The 19,418-nt window shown below is 43.0% G+C and overlaps 1 protein-coding gene across 1 annotated transcript in view; it reads left to right on the forward strand.

The window, feature by feature from the left end:
* Positions 1-19,418, forward strand: part of KCNH7 (potassium voltage-gated channel subfamily H member 7) — a 369,362-nt gene that overhangs the window by 254,915 nt on the left and 95,029 nt on the right. The window contains exon 7 of the mRNA XM_044303361.1: positions 11,694-12,119. Within this exon, the coding sequence (XP_044159296.1) occupies positions 11,694-12,119 (426 nt within the window). The remainder of the gene's footprint in view (positions 1-11,693; positions 12,120-19,418) is intronic.

Genomic DNA, 19,418 nt, shown 5'->3' on the forward strand with positions numbered 1-19,418 from the left:
GTAGCTATAGGGGGTGCAGAGGTGGCAGTCGCTACCGGGCCCAGGAGCCTACGGGGGCCCAAAGACTCTTGTGCTGCCTAAGAAAACACCAGTATTATAGAAAGTGCATGCTGGAAAAGTTACACCTCTGGTTGTAGGGAAGGGGTTACATCAAAAATGTGGCATGGGGGGGTTCTGTTTCAATTTTTGCCTCAGGTAGCATGAAGGCTATGTGCTTCCCTGTCCCTGGCCACACAGCACTGAGGATAGGAGAGGTCCAAGCTGAACTTTTGCACCACCGCCCCTGATAAAGCCCCACCGTGGGCACTTGCAATAGCCTTCACTACTCCTGATAAGTACTGCTAATAGTCTCCCTTTAATGAGTAAGTCTTGTTTCAATTTTATCACAGATATAAAGAGTACAAGTGAATGATGCTTACTACACTTCTTATTAGACTGCTCCACCCTACCCCCTTCACTAACTCTCAATTCCCAGCTCATCAATGCTGATGGGCTGCCTGTTTGCTGAAGGATGAGATTACTGGAGAGGGGAGAGTGAGGAGGATGAGGAAAATGGAGGGGTCGTTGTAGACAGACAGAGGCAGAGAGACTAACACAGAGAAATTGATGCTGATTTTGAATGATTTATTGTCTAACCTAAGTGCTGGATTTACATCTAAATTGTGTAGTTCTGCTGTATAATGTCCTGCATTACTGCTGCTGCATCTCATGGTGTGCTGCAGAGAGTCCCTAGGCAAGATCATGTATAGTGTGTGCAAAAGTGTGAAACCAGCTAGTGTCCACCCACTAGCTTGGAAAAAATCTAGATAGACATATTACGGCCATACATTTTGTTATCCCTTATGTACAATTATTCTAAAATATTACCAGTAAAACTTGAAGTGGGGCATAAACTAAGGATTTTATGCCACAATTGTGGTGTAAAAAAGTTGCATATTATGGCACGCTTCATAATTTGCAACTTTTTAAAGGGACACTGACAGGCCAAATCAGCATATTTAGTTATATATATGACATTACAGGTCTTATACAGTCTATTAAAAGCATTTAAGTATCCCCCCTGTCCACCTTATAAATACCGAAAAATAAAGTTTTATAACCTGCTTGTCTCGTCACCAATCTGCCCAAGGGGCGGCGTTTAATCTCAAATTGCGCCCAGCCAGCCGCTCCCAACTGCCGTTCTGAAGTCCCGCCCAGCTCATCAATATTCACTTCGCTGGGCGGCGGCTACAACTCTCCCCAGTCAAGATCCTGCGCATGGGCAATTGAATCCTCTTGGCATCGTCCTCGTCTAATCTTCTGCGCTTGCGCCCGGCCGTGGTTACATCGCGCCTGCGCAGGATCTTGACTGGGGAGAGTTGTAGCCGCCACCCAGCGAAGTGAATATTGATGAGCTGGGCGGGGCTTCAGAACGGCAGTTGGGAGCGGCTGGCTGGGCGCAATTTGAGATGAAACGCCGCCCCTTGGGCAGATTGGAGACGAGACAGGCAGGTTATAAAACTTTATTTTTCGGTATTTATAAGGTGGACAGGGGGATACTTAGATGCTTTTAATAGACTGTATAAGACCTGTAATGTCATATATATAACTAAATATGCTGATTTGGCCTGTCAGTGTCCCTTTAAGCTTCTTGCCACTGTTCTTAACTGTCGAGGATAGTAGCAGGACTTAGCAGGTGGGGTTGGGGATTAGCACGGACCTCTAGAATTTACTATAACTGGTGTAAGTTATAGCTCAATTTTACACCAGGGGCAGAGATGTGACAAATTTATTAAAACTCATCTTCACCTGTCTGCTGATAATTAGGTGCATCTTAGTGCAAGGAGATCAAAACTAGCATATGGGGAACACCTGTCTTGATAAATCTCTCCCTAAGGGCTAACAATACCACCATAGAATGGCCATTAAATACTGCAATAATCACCTGCATAATAGTCCTATACAGCTCAAGTTACAATGCTTTACAGTTCCTAAATAATACTGCAACTGGGATCCATTATAAAGGTGCAAGATGACCCACTAACGAGAAAACTTCTGGGGGGGGGGGGGGATGCATGTTGAGAACTAAGTGGTGGGGATAGTGATATAATCAATTGGTTATCTCAGCAGTTGTCACCAGAGCTCTTAAGTCCAGGTCCTAAAAATAATAAGTGGCAATCTGCTATAACCAAAATGCATATAAAGAGTCCATTTTTACAAGACTGCAAAATGTCAAGCCAATTCTGTTATACATACAGACTTTTTCTTGCCTGTGAGACAGTGCTTGTGCATGAGCAGGCACCCTGGCAGAATAATCACCTCGAGAAACGGACACAGTGATTACAGTCATGTAAAAGTCATTCTTTGTCCACATAGGGATTCAGTATTCCTCCCAAGGATATACATTATTAATGGGATCTACTAAAAATAGCAAATTCTTGTATTTATCATCACGCTAATGACCAGCCTTATCATTACAAGTTTCAGAATTTATTGTATTTATACTTCATGTTCTATCCAATGTGAAGTACCATATTTTTCGCCCCATAAGATACACTTTCCTCCCACCCAAAGTGGGGGGGGGAAATTTTCCTGCGTCTTATGGAGTGAAGACTAATGAGCGCTTCCATTTTGGAAGCGATTATTAGTACCGGAGGACCAGGAAGCAGTGAAGGCTCTGTACTCACCGCTTCCTGGGTCCTCGGCTGATGGCTGTGCTGTGGCTGCGCACAGTGTGAGGGCGCTCTGTGACCTCACGCTGTGCGCGTCAGGTCACAGCACAGCCGACAGCAGGAAGAAGAAGAGCACTGGAGGAGAGGAGTGGTGGTGCCCAGAGCAGAAGAGGTAAGTGGATTTTTTTATTTTGTGATCTGGGGCTGGGGGCTGCTGGATTATGGCTGGGGACTGATCACATATGGCTGGGGGCTGATTACATATGGCTTGGGGCTGCTGAACTAATTATGGCTGGGGGCTGATCATATATGGCTGGGGGCTGATCATATATAGTTGGGGGCTGATTACATATGTCTGGGGACTGATATGAGGCATGGGGGGCTGATATGAGGCATGGGGGTCTCATCTGAGGTCTGATTGGGGGGGTCATTCACATTGGGGTCTGAGCTGAGGTTTTATTAACATTGGAGGTCTGATTAGGGCTGTGAGCTGAGGTCTGATTAATATTGGGGGGCTGATTGCTGATCTCATCTGAGGTCTAATGAAAATCTTTGGTGCGTCTTATGGAGCGAAACATACAGTATATCTTCCAGTTTGGATATGGAAAACTAGATCATGTGTGAAGTTACTTTAGGTGTTGACTTTAATTGTTATTGTATAATATTAGTAAATACTGATTAGATTTACTGAAAAGGTTCAAAGTGTACACACAAAAAATGCCACCCCCAACCACAAATGGCCAGATGCTTCATCAACGAGGAGATATTGGACCGTTCCATCAATCCCTGCTATATTGCTGGTAACTCTGTATATAAGAAAAGAGGAGGATCTATTATACCCTTGTCTGGTCTACTGTATAAACAGTTACTTCTAACGTTAACTAGTGCTTGTTACCCCAAAATATGCAACATTTTTGTTAGATCAGGCAGACACTCTGGCCCATGTGTGGATAGCTTTATTGATTGGGTGACTATGAGGGTTAAAGGTGTTGTCTAGTTTGAACCATTTACCAATAGGCTATTCGAAAAAAGGCCAGCCATGGGAGGTCCTGATGCTGGGGCCACCCACAATCATCAGTTTCTTCAAGAGAAAGAGGCCTGAGACTCTGCATTTCCACTGTAATGTTTGGATAATCTGCAGAAGGACAGACAATTATTGTATAATTCTGACATTTTTCCAATTACAGGTTGAATAAGCACTAAACAAAGAAAATTACAATAAAACTAAAGAAACTTGTCCACACGATAGTGTACAAAACGGTTATGTCGAAATCTTCCAGAGAAGATTAATTTCCCAATTTTCACCTGAGCTCTTCGGTGGTTATCGATTGGCAGATAGCTAAGAGAGATTAAGCTTATGTAACAGACAATGGTTGTGGGCCCAGTGTACCAAATAACTGGTTTGACTTTTGACTATTCCCAATAGTATTTTCCTGGAAATTTCCTGTTTTTTACCATTTAACCCCATATACACGGATCTGACCTTCGCTGCAGGGGAACCACCAGGCCGCTACCTCATGGAATAGTGCTGATGGAGCTGGCAGCTGACCCACAGTGATCAGAGACACTGGTGAAAAGCACTGAAGGATCAGACAATACTCATAGTAGTTAGGCAGAGGTCAAGGCAGGAAAAATTTGTACAATTCTGTGAAGTTATTCAGGGTCAGGGCAGGCAGCAAAGGGTCAGTACAGTAGACAAGCTAAGGGTCCTATTACACCTGCAGAGGAAGTAAGCGTTCCTTTCCGACAATCGCCTGGTCACTAGGAGGAGGAGGAGACCGCTGCCATTACATGCTTATGCTATCGCTCATCCCCATACTGAATCACTGCTTGGTGGCAGTAGATAGTGATTACACGGCATGATCTGCCACGACAAATGAGGATTTTTTTTTCGCATTACCTGGTAAACAAGTGTTTGCTCATTCATCTGGGCAATCAGTGGCAGTATTACTCTGCCAGATCATCACTAACGAGTGTTCATACGAATTCTTGTTAACGATAATCTGAACAATTATCTCCAGGTGTAATAGGGCCTTAAAGGGGTTATCCAACATGTAAAATATTTCCCCCAATGCCCGGGCCCCTCATATAGATGTGACTTACCACCCTCCCCGGCACCTGCATAGCTCCTGCTCCCAGCACGGCCGCTGCTGCATCTTCCCGTCGCACGGATCATAACATCTGGCATTGGGGGGCATGTTTTACAGGTTGGATAACCCCTTTAAGGTCAGGGCAGGTAGAGGAGTATCAGAGTCTGTAATTAGGCAGAAGTACGGTACACTGGCAGACAATCAAAATAGCAAACCTTCACAGGTTAAACTAGTAAACTAGGAACCTATCTTCAGGAAAGGAGTAAGAGGGCAGCCCAACATTTATAGCAAAAGCTGATTAACAATTAGAAGCATCCGTGCAACTGTTCACAGAGCAAGGAGAGGAGGGAAGTGGTGGTGATGGCTAAAATGGGAGTAGTAGTAGTAGCTCAATGAATAATGTTCCTAATAGAAGTAGCGGGGCAGTGATGGAGACTGGCTGCCAGTGTACCAATTTAGTTAAGGATGTAATTTAACATTCCTAGTCTCGAATAGCAGACAGAGCAATGGGGGTAGGGCTGATAATGCAGCCAGTTGCCTTACAGCCAGCTACAGATTTGGGTAGAAATGGCTGATCTCCTGGGACATATAGACTTCCAAACCTTCCTTCCTTCTGAGCTGTTGTCTTCCATATACTCAGTATTATACCACAGCCTGTAACATTATAATGTAGTTGTGCACTTACTTATTGCTAATGAGGACATTTTAAAATGAATGTTTATATCTGACCATTTATGTTAACTACGGTTCTAGAACAGAAGGAAATCTACACCATCCATTTCCATTCAAGGCAAATATGATTGATGTAAAAATTAGAGTTTTTCACCGCATCATATCACAAATGAATTTCACACTTTCCTGCACATTTGGTCGTTCCTTTTTATTCAAGGTTCCCAATGTGACAGTTCTTTAAACACGACAATTAATTCAACAAATGCAGAAAGTTCTCATTAAAGTTGTCGTATCAATTAATTACATGTGGCTTCTAATTAGCATATTGTCACTACTCGCTGTCAGATCCCTTTTGATAAATTTTAACTTCAGTTTCCTAGAAGATGTAAGAACATTCGATGGGGTTGTCAAACTAAAATACTCAACAAAGCAGATCCTTTATTTTAAGCATCTGCTATGCTTATTTACTGTATGCACATTTGGTCTTAGCCATGTTTTAGCCATTTCTGCCTGAGATCTGTTATTTCAGATGGGAAAAAAAGTCCTGATTGTAGGACTTTTTTTTGCCATCTAAAACAAAATGTGCATAAATGAGCATAACGAATGCTTAAAGAGGACCTTTCACTTGTATAAACTATGTGAACTATGTGAACTGAGTATGCTGCCATATAGAGCGGCGCCCGGGGATCTCACTGCACTTACTTTTATCCCCGGGCGCCGCTCCGTTCTCCCGTTATAGGCTCCGGTACCTTTGCTCCTTAAGTTATAGTAGGCGGGTCTTCCCTTGTTCTGTGGGCGTCTCCTTCTCCTAGGCTACAGCGCTGGCCAATCGCAGCGCACAGCTCACAGCCTGGGAGGTTTTTTTCTCCCAGGCTGTGAGCTGTGCGCTGCGATTGGCCAGCGCTGTAGCCTAGGAGAAGGAGACGCCCACAGAACAAGGGAAGACCCGCCTACTATAACTTAAGGAGCAAAGGTACCGGAGCCTATAACGGGAGAACGGAGCGGCGCCCGGGGATAAAAGTAAGTGCAGTGAGATCCCCGGGCGCCGCTCTATATGGCAGCATACTCCGTTCACATAGTTTATACAAGTGAAAGGTCCTCTTTAAAATGCAGGATCCGTTTTTTTCTTTATTCTTCTGTTCTTCTGAGGGATCAGGAGAACAGAAAAATAAATGGTGACGTGAACCCGGCCTTACTTGGCTTTGTAACTTAACACTAAAAATGCACGTCGTCAAGATTTAATTGAATATTTAGTGGCATCTCTTCCATTCTAGGACTATTAGGGTCCATGCCATGCATTTTGTCTGTCTTGAACTTGATTTATCTGTCCTTAGATGTCTCTAATGTATAGCTATTTGAGTGTACCAACTAGAGATGATCGAATCCCACAAAGTAGAATTTGATCCGAATTTCAGGAATTATTCGATTCGCCTAGAAGCCGAATTTCCTCGTGCTTCGTGTTAGCGAATCGATTAATCCAGAAATTCAAACTTACTGCCTCCATTTTCTCACAAATGGCCACCAGCCTCAATCTTGCTTAAAGATCTTGGCCGAAATCCCGTGCCGTGCAAGATTACATCATCACGACGGCCGGCGTGATGACCTAATCTCACACTGCACATGATTTCGGCCGAGATCTTCAAGCAACATGGCGGCGGCCGGCCCTTAGCGCGCAAATGGACGTTTGATGTAATGTTTTTTTTATGTTAATTTTACACTGTTTGTACACTCAGATGCCACGATCGTGTATGAACGCGGCATCTGAGGGGTAAAATGACGGGGGCGGCGCTATCGCCGCTCCCTGTCATTGCATCCGATACTTACAAAAAAATACGCTTCGTGGCGAAGTAATTCGTCACGAAGCAAATTTTTTTGTGAATTTCGGCAAATCAGCCGAATCTAATTTTCAAGAAATTCGCTCATCTCTAATACCAACCATAATTCACATACTTTGGACATGAGATAATTTTTTACTCTAGCCTACTGAGCTGACTAATGCAGAATGACTTATGAAACACTTGCTCCTACCCGTGCTAGACTCTGGCCAGATCTCAACTAGAAGTGGACAAAGTCCATTTTCAGACAAGCCATTTCTTACATGTTTCTCCTTGTACCAATGGTTGCCTCTTGACTACAGTGTAAAGACTGATGTGTTGTACATGTTATACTGGAACAGGCTGTTTTTAGTCTACAAGGACAAAAAGACTGCAGCTACGTACAAAGGAACATAGTTATCAGATCAGCAAAATAGAGATTAAAGGGGTTGTCCCAAGAATAATATTCTACTGTCTTCAAACCAGCACCTGGATCTGAATACTTTTGTAATTGCATGTAATTAAAAATGTATTGTTATTCAATCAAATCTATCTGTACGGCGCCACCTGCTGTTTGCTCTTTTCTAATTTCTCTGTCCTGCTCACTGAGATAGAAGGACGTGCTCAGTTCCGTCCTTCATCTGCTACTACCTGCAGCAGACAGGACATGTCCTCTGAGTATGGACAAGTGCTTTAAGCCGGCAGCTTGAAATAAATCGAGTAGAATAATTGGAGCAGTGAATGGGGAGATCTCTGGATCCATGTGAGGTGCAGCGCTGGTTCTATCTGTCATGTACTAATTTATGTATGATTTTTCATTTTTAAAATTAGCCTATGGATTGACACAAGTATAAAAGTATAACACAACCGTCTGATGCCCAATGAGTATCATGCACATTTGAATAGACCTCAGGCTTGACATTTGCTGGGTTACAGATGGTTCTCACAAGAATTGTGATGCCCAACGTGCAGCGGTGTCTCTTCTCGCGCCACATCAGGCAGGAGAATATGTCTATACAACCTGTGTGGAGAAAAGGCATGAAAATTCCACGACTATAATAGACACAAAAAAAAAAATCCATTTTACATTAACTTCTGTTTATATTAACATCCTTGCACTTTTTATACCTACAATTTTATCGTTTTGCAGGTGCAATTGTAGCCTCATATTTGGCTACTAGATGCTTTGTAGGGCAATACAGGAGCGTGCTTTACAGCAAGCGCCAACCTACTGGGAAATAAAAGCTCTTTAAATCAGTTATATTGTTGGGTGGTTAGTGTAACAATGTGAAATTGTTGTAGTAATTTCAGGCCATGGCTGTTTCATGGAGCACTAACCACTGAGTACATTCCATGAGATAATAGATGTTTTCTCTTCAAGTCCATTTTGCCGGTGGTGTTCCTAACAACTCAGCTATTTTACTGTTGCGAGCACATAATTTCAGAAGCTACGTGCATTATATTTTGTTGTACTATATTTTCTATTTTATCATGAAATCTGGAGGTATAAAACTACCGAACACTCAGCCGTTTGTTAAAAGAGAGAATCTAATGCTGAACTTATGAGGGAGCTTCTCCCAAGATAAGTGATTTCAATGAAAAATCCAGCCCCGCTCTTTACCAGCGGGACTCCCATCACCTCATGCAGTATGATGACTAGGGTCCAAGGTCTAGTAACGTCCCATTTGCATATGTTCATTATTCCTCTGTATGCGAGTCAGAAGAGTAGAATCTATAATAATGAGGCATTAGGTCATTAGTACCTTAAAGTGAGTGTCTATCGTTTAATACTTGTTTGTTCACTTTTTTTTTATCCAAACATTCTGTGCTGATTCATTTAATCAAGAATCTCTAAAGCATTTTAGGACTCCATTTTTATAGATAGTTCTGTATCCCCTAAATAACCATATAATTCTAGCTACTTGGTGCCACCAACAGGGGGAGCTTAGGAGCTTACTGAAGACAATTTATACATAGAACTCTATAGTACAACAGTATGCACTTAGCACCTAAGCTCCCCCTAGTGGTGAAAGCAGGTAAAATATTATCATAAGATATACAAAAAACTGATCATGCTCACCGCCTTGTCTCTGTTGGATGTCCAAATAATGGTCCATTCACACATCCGTGTCTGTTTTGCGGATCCGCAAAACACGGACATTGGCGATGTGCGGTCCACATTTTGCGGACCGCACATCGCCGGCACTTAATAGAAAATGCCTAATCTTGTCCGCAATTGCGGACAAGAATAGGACATGTTCTATATTTTTCAGGATCAGAATTGCTGCCCCATAGAAATGAATGGGTCCGAAATTGCGGACGTGTGAATGGACCCTAACAGTTGCTCTGAGATGTCCTGAGCCGGAAACAGGTGTATCCACAATTAATAAATTCAAAAACTATAAATTATTATTATTTATTATTCTCCAGCACTCCTTTTCTTCTTTAATGAAAAATCCTTAAAAACATCTTGTACAGCAATTAAAATCCAGACCTACACGTTTCGGACATAGTATGACTTGTCCTCAATCATGGTATGCTATGTCCGAAACGCGTAGTTGTGGTTTTTAATCATTGTAGAAGATGTTTTATTTTGCAATAAAGAAGTGAAGTTTTTACAGAGTGCTGGAGATGTATTGTTTAAAATATTATTATGTAACTCTGTTGCTTTGTGAAGTGAAGGAGGAAAGTCAGGAAAAAACTGAAAAAACTTTTCTGTTCGTGCACCCTTATGATGGCTTATTTTTTGTGGGACAAGTTGTATGTTTTAATGACATTTCACTTGTATTGAAAAACAGGGAGAAATGCTTTGTTGTATAATTGGGGCAATGTCAAATGTTAGTATAATTATGGTAATACCAAAGTTATATCGTTTTCATTTTCTCTTACTACTTTAAAAAAAACTTTAAAAAAAAAAAAAAAATTTCTTTGCATTGCCATCTTCTGACACCCATAACTTTTTTTTATGTTTTCATCTACAGAGTTACTCTATGTGAGGACTTGTTTTTGTGGGGTGAACTGTAGCTTTTATCGTTATCAATTTGGAGTACATATGACTTTTTGATGACTCTTTATTAAAAAAAAATTGGGGAAGACTAAGATAACTGAAAATGCCAGATCACACACTTTTATTTTTTTCTATTACGGCATTCACTGCGCAGGAAAAATACTTGAATATTTTAATAGTTTGAACAGTTTTTGACTCAGTGATTCTTAATATGTTTATTTTTTGTTTATTTTTATATTTAAAGTAGGAAACCGTGATTTGAATTTTTTTTATTTTTGTGAAATATATTTTTTAAAAACATATTTTTTTCCACTTTCACTTTTAGTCCTCTTAGAGGATTTGTACTTGCGATCGTCTAATCACTTGTCCCATAAACTGCAATAGAATACTATTGCAGCATATAGGATTTTTACAGGCTGCCTGTCAGGCTATGCCTCAGGCACAGCTCTGCAGGCAGCTCAGTATGAGAATGCTGGGAGACTTCAGAAGGCCCTAGGCTGTCATAGAAATGGATCAGTGATTTTTGCTGTGGGGCTCCGATATCCCCACAGATGCCACGGTCACTACTGACAGCAGCATCTGAGGGGTTAAATGACCAGGATTGGGCTTCAATTCTGGTCATTACAGCTGGGTACTGACTGTGTATGGAGCTCATGACCCGCTCTATACACCTCTTATGACAGGGGGAACAAAGGGGTTAAAGGTGTTATTCCACAAAAAGTACTACCATGCAATAAAAGGGGCATTGCAAATGAAATATTATTGTAATGTACAGTACATGCAATAAAAATATTGCTAATTTTTAATGTATATAACATTTTCCTCCCTGAAAACGGTAGTGCCCCCTGCTGTTTATCCTCCTGGTCTTCCTCGTCCTTCCCTGCTCCCCTTCTCCTCGGTGTTGGTCTAGTGATCTCATACTGAAGCAGGTGAAGTGGTCCAGACAGACACTTTCCATTCATTCATCTCTACTTCTAAATTCATATCTTTCTAGACAGTGGAGAAGAAATTTGTGGGAGCGTTACATACTGTATGTATTTCTGGGGCTATATATGGGATTGTTTCCTATACGGGGGAGGAAACAAGAGCTAAATGTAATGCATCTTGAAAGATGCAGGTGCTTGATTGTCTTATGTGAGCTGCTGCCCGTCAACAGAAAGGGAAGAAAGTTCTCTGGAAAACCAGATAAGTGAGTAAATAAAAGAATTTTAAATTTGTGGGATAACAGCTTTGAGGGATTCTCGTCTCTTTCCAAACTTTAAAACTATACTATAAGATCATTTACATTTGTGTGTGCATCTGAATATGACAATAGAATAAGACCATTGAATAAGATCACAAAATGTGTGTCCTATAGAGAGCGGTGGAATATTGCAGTGGGTAATAAAAAGTCAGCTTTTATGGTAATACAAGGAATACATCTTCACTAATTGTCATCTTTAATGATGTGTCTCCACAGGTCCTCTCACTGGGAGCCGATGTCTTACCGGAATACAAACTTCAAACACCTCGTATCAATAAGTTTACTATATTGCACTATAGCCCATTCAAAGCCGTATGGGACTGGCTAATTTTATTGCTTGTTATATACACTGCCATTTTCACACCCTACTCAGCTGCCTTCCTACTGAATGACTTAGAGGAGCAGAAGAGGCGCGCGTGTGGATATTCCTGCAACCCCCTGAATGTTGTAGACCTAATGGTAGATATCATGTTCATAATCGATATACTCATAAACTTCCGGACCACATACGTTAATCATAATGAAGAAGTTGTCAGCGACCCTGCAAAAATAGCGATTCATTACTTCAAAGGCTGGTTCCTAATAGATATGGTCGCAGCAATACCTTTCGATCTTCTGATTTTTGGATCTGGCTCAGATGAGGTAAGTAAAAATGGACAAGACCATGTCCACGCAGCTCCTTCTTATTTCCTTTGATGTTATGTCCATGGGCGGGGCAGTGATAGGGGAGTGTCTATGTAACTAGCTGGGTGGGAGGAGCTATAAACTAGATGGAAGTTGTTAGGGGCGGTGCCGGAGCTGTGGCAGAGGAAGGAGAGGTGCATTATGGGTTTGGTTGGATACAGGAACAGGAAGTGATAGATACAGGATGGAAAGTGAATGGTTTAGGCTACTTTCACACTAACGTTTCTATTTTCCGGCATTAAGATCCGTCCTAGGATATCAATACCGGATAAAATTGCTTCCATTTTGTCCCCATTTATTGTCAATGAGGACAAAATCGTAATTGAACAGAATAGAATGCTCCAAAAAGCATTCCGTTCCATTTGGTTGCGTTCCCATATCGGAGAGCAAACCTCAGCAAGCTGTGGTTTTCTTTTTGTCCTGGGATGCGGAGCAAAACGGATCCGGCATGACCAACAATGCAAGTCAATGGAGACGGATCCAATAGACACAATAGAAAACGGATCTGTCCTCCATTGACTTTCAATGGAGTTAATGACAGATCCATCAATGCTATGTTAAAGATAATATAACCGATGCAGATCGTTATATCATCAGTAAGGGTGAGTTCGCACTAGCGTTATGCAATTCCGTTATAGGTTCCGTTTGTAGCTTAATATAATGGAATGGCAAGATAGAATGCAAAACGGAAGCCTTTAAGAGTTATTCCGTTTTGCTCCGTCCTAATAGAAGTCTATGGACAAGCATAACGATTCCGCCTGGTTTCCTTTCGACTGGACTTTTTTCTCCGTCCTGCATAACAGAAACCAATTGTATCCGTTATGCTGGCCCATACACTTCTATTAGGACGGAGTAAAAATGGAATGCCTCTTAAAGGCTTCCGTTTTGTATTCCATCTGGCCATTCCATTATAATCCGTAATAAACGGAATGGCATAATGCTAGTGGGAACCCACCCTTCCTGAGCGTTTTTGTTGAGCCCTGTCGCTAGTGTGAAAGTAACCTTACATGATGAAAACGGGTCAGGAGAGTCCAAATTGAAAAAATAAAAAAGCATGTGAAGGATGTACTAAAGAACACAGTAATCCTAAAAAACTTTTAAAAAAATCTCCTTCAGTGCCCATCCAAATAAGTGATAGCGTGCCATTTAAAGGGCTTCTTTCAGCCCACTAAACCGTTTTTTGTTTGGTTAATAATAATCCCTATACTGCGAGCTCTGCATACATAAGCTAAATAATCATTTTGGTTCAGTAGAATTTGATAAAAAGCTATTTTTATAATATGTAAATTACCTTGCTACCAGCAAGTATGGCGGCTACTTGCTGGTAGCAGCCGCATCCTCCGATCCTAATGACACCCCCTCCGCATTGTGATTGACAGGGCCAGGGAACGGAATCGTTCTCTGCTGGCCCTGTTTGAATTCCAAATCTCGCGCCTGCGCCGTACCTGTCTTTAATCGGCGCAGGCGCACTGAGAGGCGGCCGCTCTCTTGGCCGCTCCATCCTCAATGCGCCTGCGCCGGGTGTAGATGGGACGTCATCGGCGCAGGCGCATTGAGGATGGAGCGGCAGAGAGAGCGGCCGCCTCTCAGTGCGCCTGCGCCGATTAAAGACAGGTACGGCGCAGGCGCGAGATTTGGAATTCAAACAGGGCCAGCAGAGAACGATTCCGTTCCCTGGCCCTGTCAATCATAATGCGGAGGGGGTGTCATTAGGATCGGAGGATGCGGCTGCTACCAGCAAGTAGCCGCCCTACTTGCTGGTAGCAAGGTAATTTACATATTATAAAAATAGCTTTTTATCAAATTCTACTGAACCAAAATGAATATTTAGCTTATGTAAAGGGAGCTCGCAGTATAGGGATTATTATTAACCCCCCCAAAAAAACGGTTTAGTGGGCTGACAGAAGCCATTTAAAGGGGTTTCCAGGACTCTTACATTGACGGCCCATCCTTGGGATAGGTACAGTGCTTCCTGATCCTTGCCACTGGTTCCCAGATCGATGGTTCCACCGCCAGCTCTGCAGCTCCCTGGCGTGCCCGAGTCAACATCCTGCTTCAAGCGGGTCACGTGACAGCTGCAGCCAATTACTGGCAGCAGTGGTGACCTGCAGCACACCTTGCTTCATGACAAATGGTCATGTGGTTTATGTGACTCAAGGGTATCAGGTCCCCACTGTGGCCAGCGATTGGCTGCAGCAGTGTCAAACAGAATGTTTACATTGAGGGAGCCAAGAGAAGTAGGCGAGGCCGGGGGCGAAGAATCCGAGATTCAGTAATAATACAGTGGTACACAGTTGAGGGTCTTTCTCTGGGTACATTTTTTACCTCTCCTTATAAAATATGCAGGTATGTGTTCCCAGACTCCCTCCATCAGGCATATATATGTTCCTTCAGCAGCTTTCAGTTTGTTAAATATTTACCAGGAAGGAATCATTTTTATAAACCTCAGTCCCTGAACGGTTACAATTCTTACAGCAAGGAAATTTATATCTGCTAAATAGTAGAAATTCAATCATGGTTTGTACAGAGCTATTTCCTGAAAGTGTGTGAAGAAACCCAAGGCTATATCATTGGTGCTCCATTCCCCCGAGATATTATTTGAAATTGTGATTTAGCATGAGATTTTCATGTTTAAATATAGATGATCAAGTCCCAAGAGATATATTTCCTTCCTCATCATTTTTACTCAGTTGTATAATTAACACATAGTTCATTTAATACTTTATTTTTAGCCCAAACCAAATCTTCATTATACATCATAATTTATACAATAATTGCCATTGAAAAGCTCTGCAAAATAAATGTCTAATATTAGTGATGAGCGAAGTATTGCAAAATGCAATTCAACTGCTTCGTCGAATTTTACCCCAAAATTTGCTTTGTGATGAATTAGTTCATCACGAAGCGCATTCCTTTGTAAGTAGTGCATGCGATGACCGGGTGCGGCGATTGTGCTTCCCTTCTCGCCCTCATTGTACCTCTTAGATGCTGATCCCAGCATCCGATAGTAATAATAGAGTGTACATTTTTTGTAAAAATTAAAAAAATCATACTTACCTCCTCCTTTTGACCACAAAGAGCCGGCCGTCACCATCTTGATTGAAGATCTAGCGCGGAAACTCCCGCAGCCCGTGATGACGTCATCACGTCGGCTGGTGTGGTGACCTCATATGTCACCGCACAAGGGACTTCGTGTGAGATCTTCAAGATGGTGGCTGGCTCTTTGCGCTCAAATGGAGGAGGTAAGTATGATTTTTTTGATTTTTTAACCGCCATTCAGGGAAAATCGATTCACTACCACGAAGCACGAGGAAATTCGGCTTTGCAGCGAATCAAATTTTCCCTGAATTCCGCTTAACACTATCTAATATACCTGGTGTTTCAATCTCTTATTTTCAAGATTTCTCCTTCCAGTGAATGGAAACCTGTGCAACTTTTCACAGCTGGAAATTTGCTGCAATTGCGTTAAGTCTAGTTCAGGCATGCTCAACCTGCAGCCCTCCAGCTGTTGTAAAACTACAACTCCCATCATGCCTTGCTGTAGGCTGTCAAGGCATGCTGTTAGTTGTAGTTTTGCAACAGCTGGAGGGCTGCAGGTTGGGCATCCCTGGTCTAGTTGTTACTGTTTGTAGGCTATGGACATTTTTAATCACATTTTATTGTTATGCTGCATCCATTTGGTTTTCAGTAAAAAAAAAAGTTGAAGCTTTAGTGCTTGCAGTTTTCATGTATTCCAGTACATCGGGAGCTGCTCCTGGGTGGTCTGTTCCTGGGTGTGGTTTATCGGGTGCCCTCGTTAATCCAGCTATATCTATCTGTGAGCTTTGGGGCTTGGGTTCAGTCTGTCTTGTGCCTTACTGGGTGTAGCCCCTTGCTGCTGACCAAGGGGGTTTTGCTATCTTCCATTGTTTGTGGTGTTGCTTTGTATGCATTGATGTTATTGCCTTGTCTGATGTTCTGTACCTGCTCTGTGGTGATGTTGTTATCCTTGTCCATGCCTTGGGTTATCTTCTGTACCTGTTCTGTGTCATTGATGTATCCACTCTGTTCCATGTTTAACCTAGCAGTGCTCTAACTGCGTCTGATAGCTTGGCAGTGCTAAACTGCCTCCGATCAGTGGCGTACATACAGGGGTCGCAGTTGCGACCGGGCCCGGCCGCCTGTAGACCCCCCCAGGCCGCTGGCAGGGGTCCCGCTGTACTCACATGTAATGGAGTGCTCTGATGGGGCCCGGCATGAAGTACAGTGGCAATTTCGGGCCCCATCAGAGCGCTCCATGCCTCCATTACATGAATAATATGGGGGCTGAGGGTCAAGGAAGAGGGGGGTAGTGCGCACTCACTCACTCACACGGCCAGGTGTTTCCATAGTGAAGCAGGGGAACCTCTCTGCTCCTTGCTTCACTGATCTTCAGAGTTCAGGAGCTCCCCCTGCTGGCCCCACATTGCGCTGCTGGCTGTGGGAGGAGTGCTGAAAGCCCGGCAATCTGCCTCCTGTAATCAGGGAAGAAGGTAAGTATGTTTTTCTAACGCTGCAGACTAGGGGGAAGGGGATTGTTTGATGGGCACAACTAGAGTGAGGGGGCACAAAAGTTGACATCTCTACTGAGGGGCACCTAATCTGCCATAACTAATTTGAGGGGGCACCTAATCTGCCATAACTACTGTGAGGGGGGAACATATGAAGGCATAACTACTGTGAGGGGGCACGTAATCTGGCATAACCACTGTGAGGGGCACATATGTGGGCATATCTAATGTAAGGGGCACATAATCTGGCATAACCACTCTGAAGGGGCACATATCTGGGCATATTTACTTTGAGGGGGCACAACACTGGCATATTTACTTTGAGGGGGCACATAACTGGGCATAAATACTGTGAAGGGGCACATAATCTGCCATAACTACTGTGAGGGGCACATAATCTGGCATTACTAGGTGAGGGGCACATAATCTGGCATTACTACTGTGAGGGGGCACATAATCTGGCATTATTACTGTGAGGGGACACATAATTTGGCATTACTACTATGGGGGGACATAATCTGGCATTACTACTGTGAGGGGACACATAATCTGTCATAACCATTCTGAGGGGGCACATATCTGGGCATAACTACTGTGACAGGAACAAAGGTGGGCATAACTACTGTGAGGGGCCACAAGGTGGGCATTAGTACTGTGTGGTTGCACTTAGGGGAAATGTCCTAGATTACACTGCTATACATTGGCATGGCTCAGTCTTACAGGCCAGCACAGTGCGCCCTGCTGGTGATTTCACAGGGGCAGTCACCATCCCTTCCTTATGTGATTATTCTTTTTTTCTCACCACAGGGACCTTGTAATGGATCCAGCGGACATCACGCCGATGCCAGCGACACCCTGGATGAGGTAGGACCAGATTTTATTAGGACTGGGTGAGTGTAGCCATGCATTGGGCTTAGGGCTCTTTAACACGAGCAGATCCCGTGCGGGTAATCCGCTGCATGAAAGAGAGCCAAGCCGAACAGTAGAGACACGGAGCAGTGACATGATTGATAATGCTCTGTGCCTCTCTGTGATCTTGTTACTACAAAATCACAGAGAGATAAAGTTGTCACCGTGATTTTGTAGTAAAAAGATCACAGTCAATCATGTTACTGCTCCGTGTCTCTGCTTTCCAGAATGGGGCTTGGCACTCAATGCAGCGGATTAGCCGCACGGAAAGACCACTTAGTAAGAAAATCTGCCGGTTCTTTGTAAAAATGTTTGCACTGTGGCCCATAACACTATAGTTACAGCACTGGTAGGGTAGGTAGTGGGGGGGTGGAGGCAGATTGGGGGGGAGGGGCGACGGGGAGGGGGTCCCATGGATCAGTTTCACACCGGGGCCCCATGGATTGTACGCCACTGCCTCCGATCCTGCCTGTTCTATGTCCAGCCTGGCAGTGCCAACTGCTTCTAATCGAGTCTGTTCCTTGTCTGTCCTGCCTTCGTGAGAGTGTCCCTGGTTTCCCCGGACGGAGGATCTATAGTCTGTGTGCAGCTCTGCCTGTGACCGCCATGCTTCCGTTCCGTATGGGGTCCAGGCATCTACTTCTGTGCTGGTTCCCGTTTGTCTTGTCGTCTGATCCATGTCCTGTGTTTGCTTGGGTTCCAGTTCTGTTGTCTGTTCCGCTGGTGCTTGCAAGTAGCAGTCAAGTGTACCCGGACCTTCCTGAAGGTGCAACCAGTGAACCCTCAGCCAAGCTCATCCCTACCACCAGGGGCTCTGTGAAGAACGGGACTCACTGGCTCTCTGCCCTCTGGGGTTTGCTTCTAGTCTGCCGGTGCACTTGGTTCTGTGGTAGTGCTATCACTATTGCCTAACCTGCTTTACTGTCATGTTCTTTTATCACATGTGTAATAAAGTACTCTGTTGGTCCCTGGTTTGAATCTTGCCTGTGTCCTGTTTGCAAGACGTCCCAGAGGTCTTCCTTGGGCCTCCAGAGCGTGACAGCCCCACTATAAGCCATTTGACTTCCTCTATAGCCGTCTGTGCACCCCTGCGGCTCATATAGATTGAGATACAATTAGAAAGTTCAATTTCTTCAATATTTCAGCATCTTTTAATTTTTGCATCCTATCCTACTGAACTCTGGAGGACATGGACAATCTCCTATAAATGCACAACACGCCAGCGGTGATGTTTATACAAAATATTTTATTGAACATATATGCAAAAAGTACAGTACATGATAAAACTCAGAAGGGAATGCAGACAAGTGTGGATGAATAATACCCCCTATGACCAGTATGCATATCCATACATGCTTGTAACAAATTGCCACTGTCAATGTGATACAACAAGGACCCGGGTATTTTTGCACTGGCACAGTTATTTTATATTTAATATTTTATTTATTTTTTATTATTCATTTATTTATTATTGTTCATTGATTATGTATCATATATTTTTTCGACTATTCGGTTTACGGTATTCTTACACTGTGTGATCATGCTTGAATTGCAATCATGGTCATCTATTAATTAAATATTTATATGTATATTTATGAATTATGTACATTTGTGTACATTTTTAGTATATTCAATGTTGTTTGGCACTTTTATATGTATATATATACTGTTTTTGTATGATCATCTCTGCTATGTTAATTCAGGATACTGCCACAGGTATATAGAATTTTGACTGTCCAGTATTTAATACTGAAAATTGTTTAGACCTACATATGGGATGGTAGATGACACCCTGCAACTAGGGCAAACAATACCATGT

The sequence above is a fragment of the Bufo gargarizans genome, chromosome 8 (assembly GCF_014858855.1).
Source record: "Bufo gargarizans isolate SCDJY-AF-19 chromosome 8, ASM1485885v1, whole genome shotgun sequence".
NCBI lineage: Eukaryota > Metazoa > Chordata > Amphibia > Anura > Bufonidae > Bufo > Bufo gargarizans.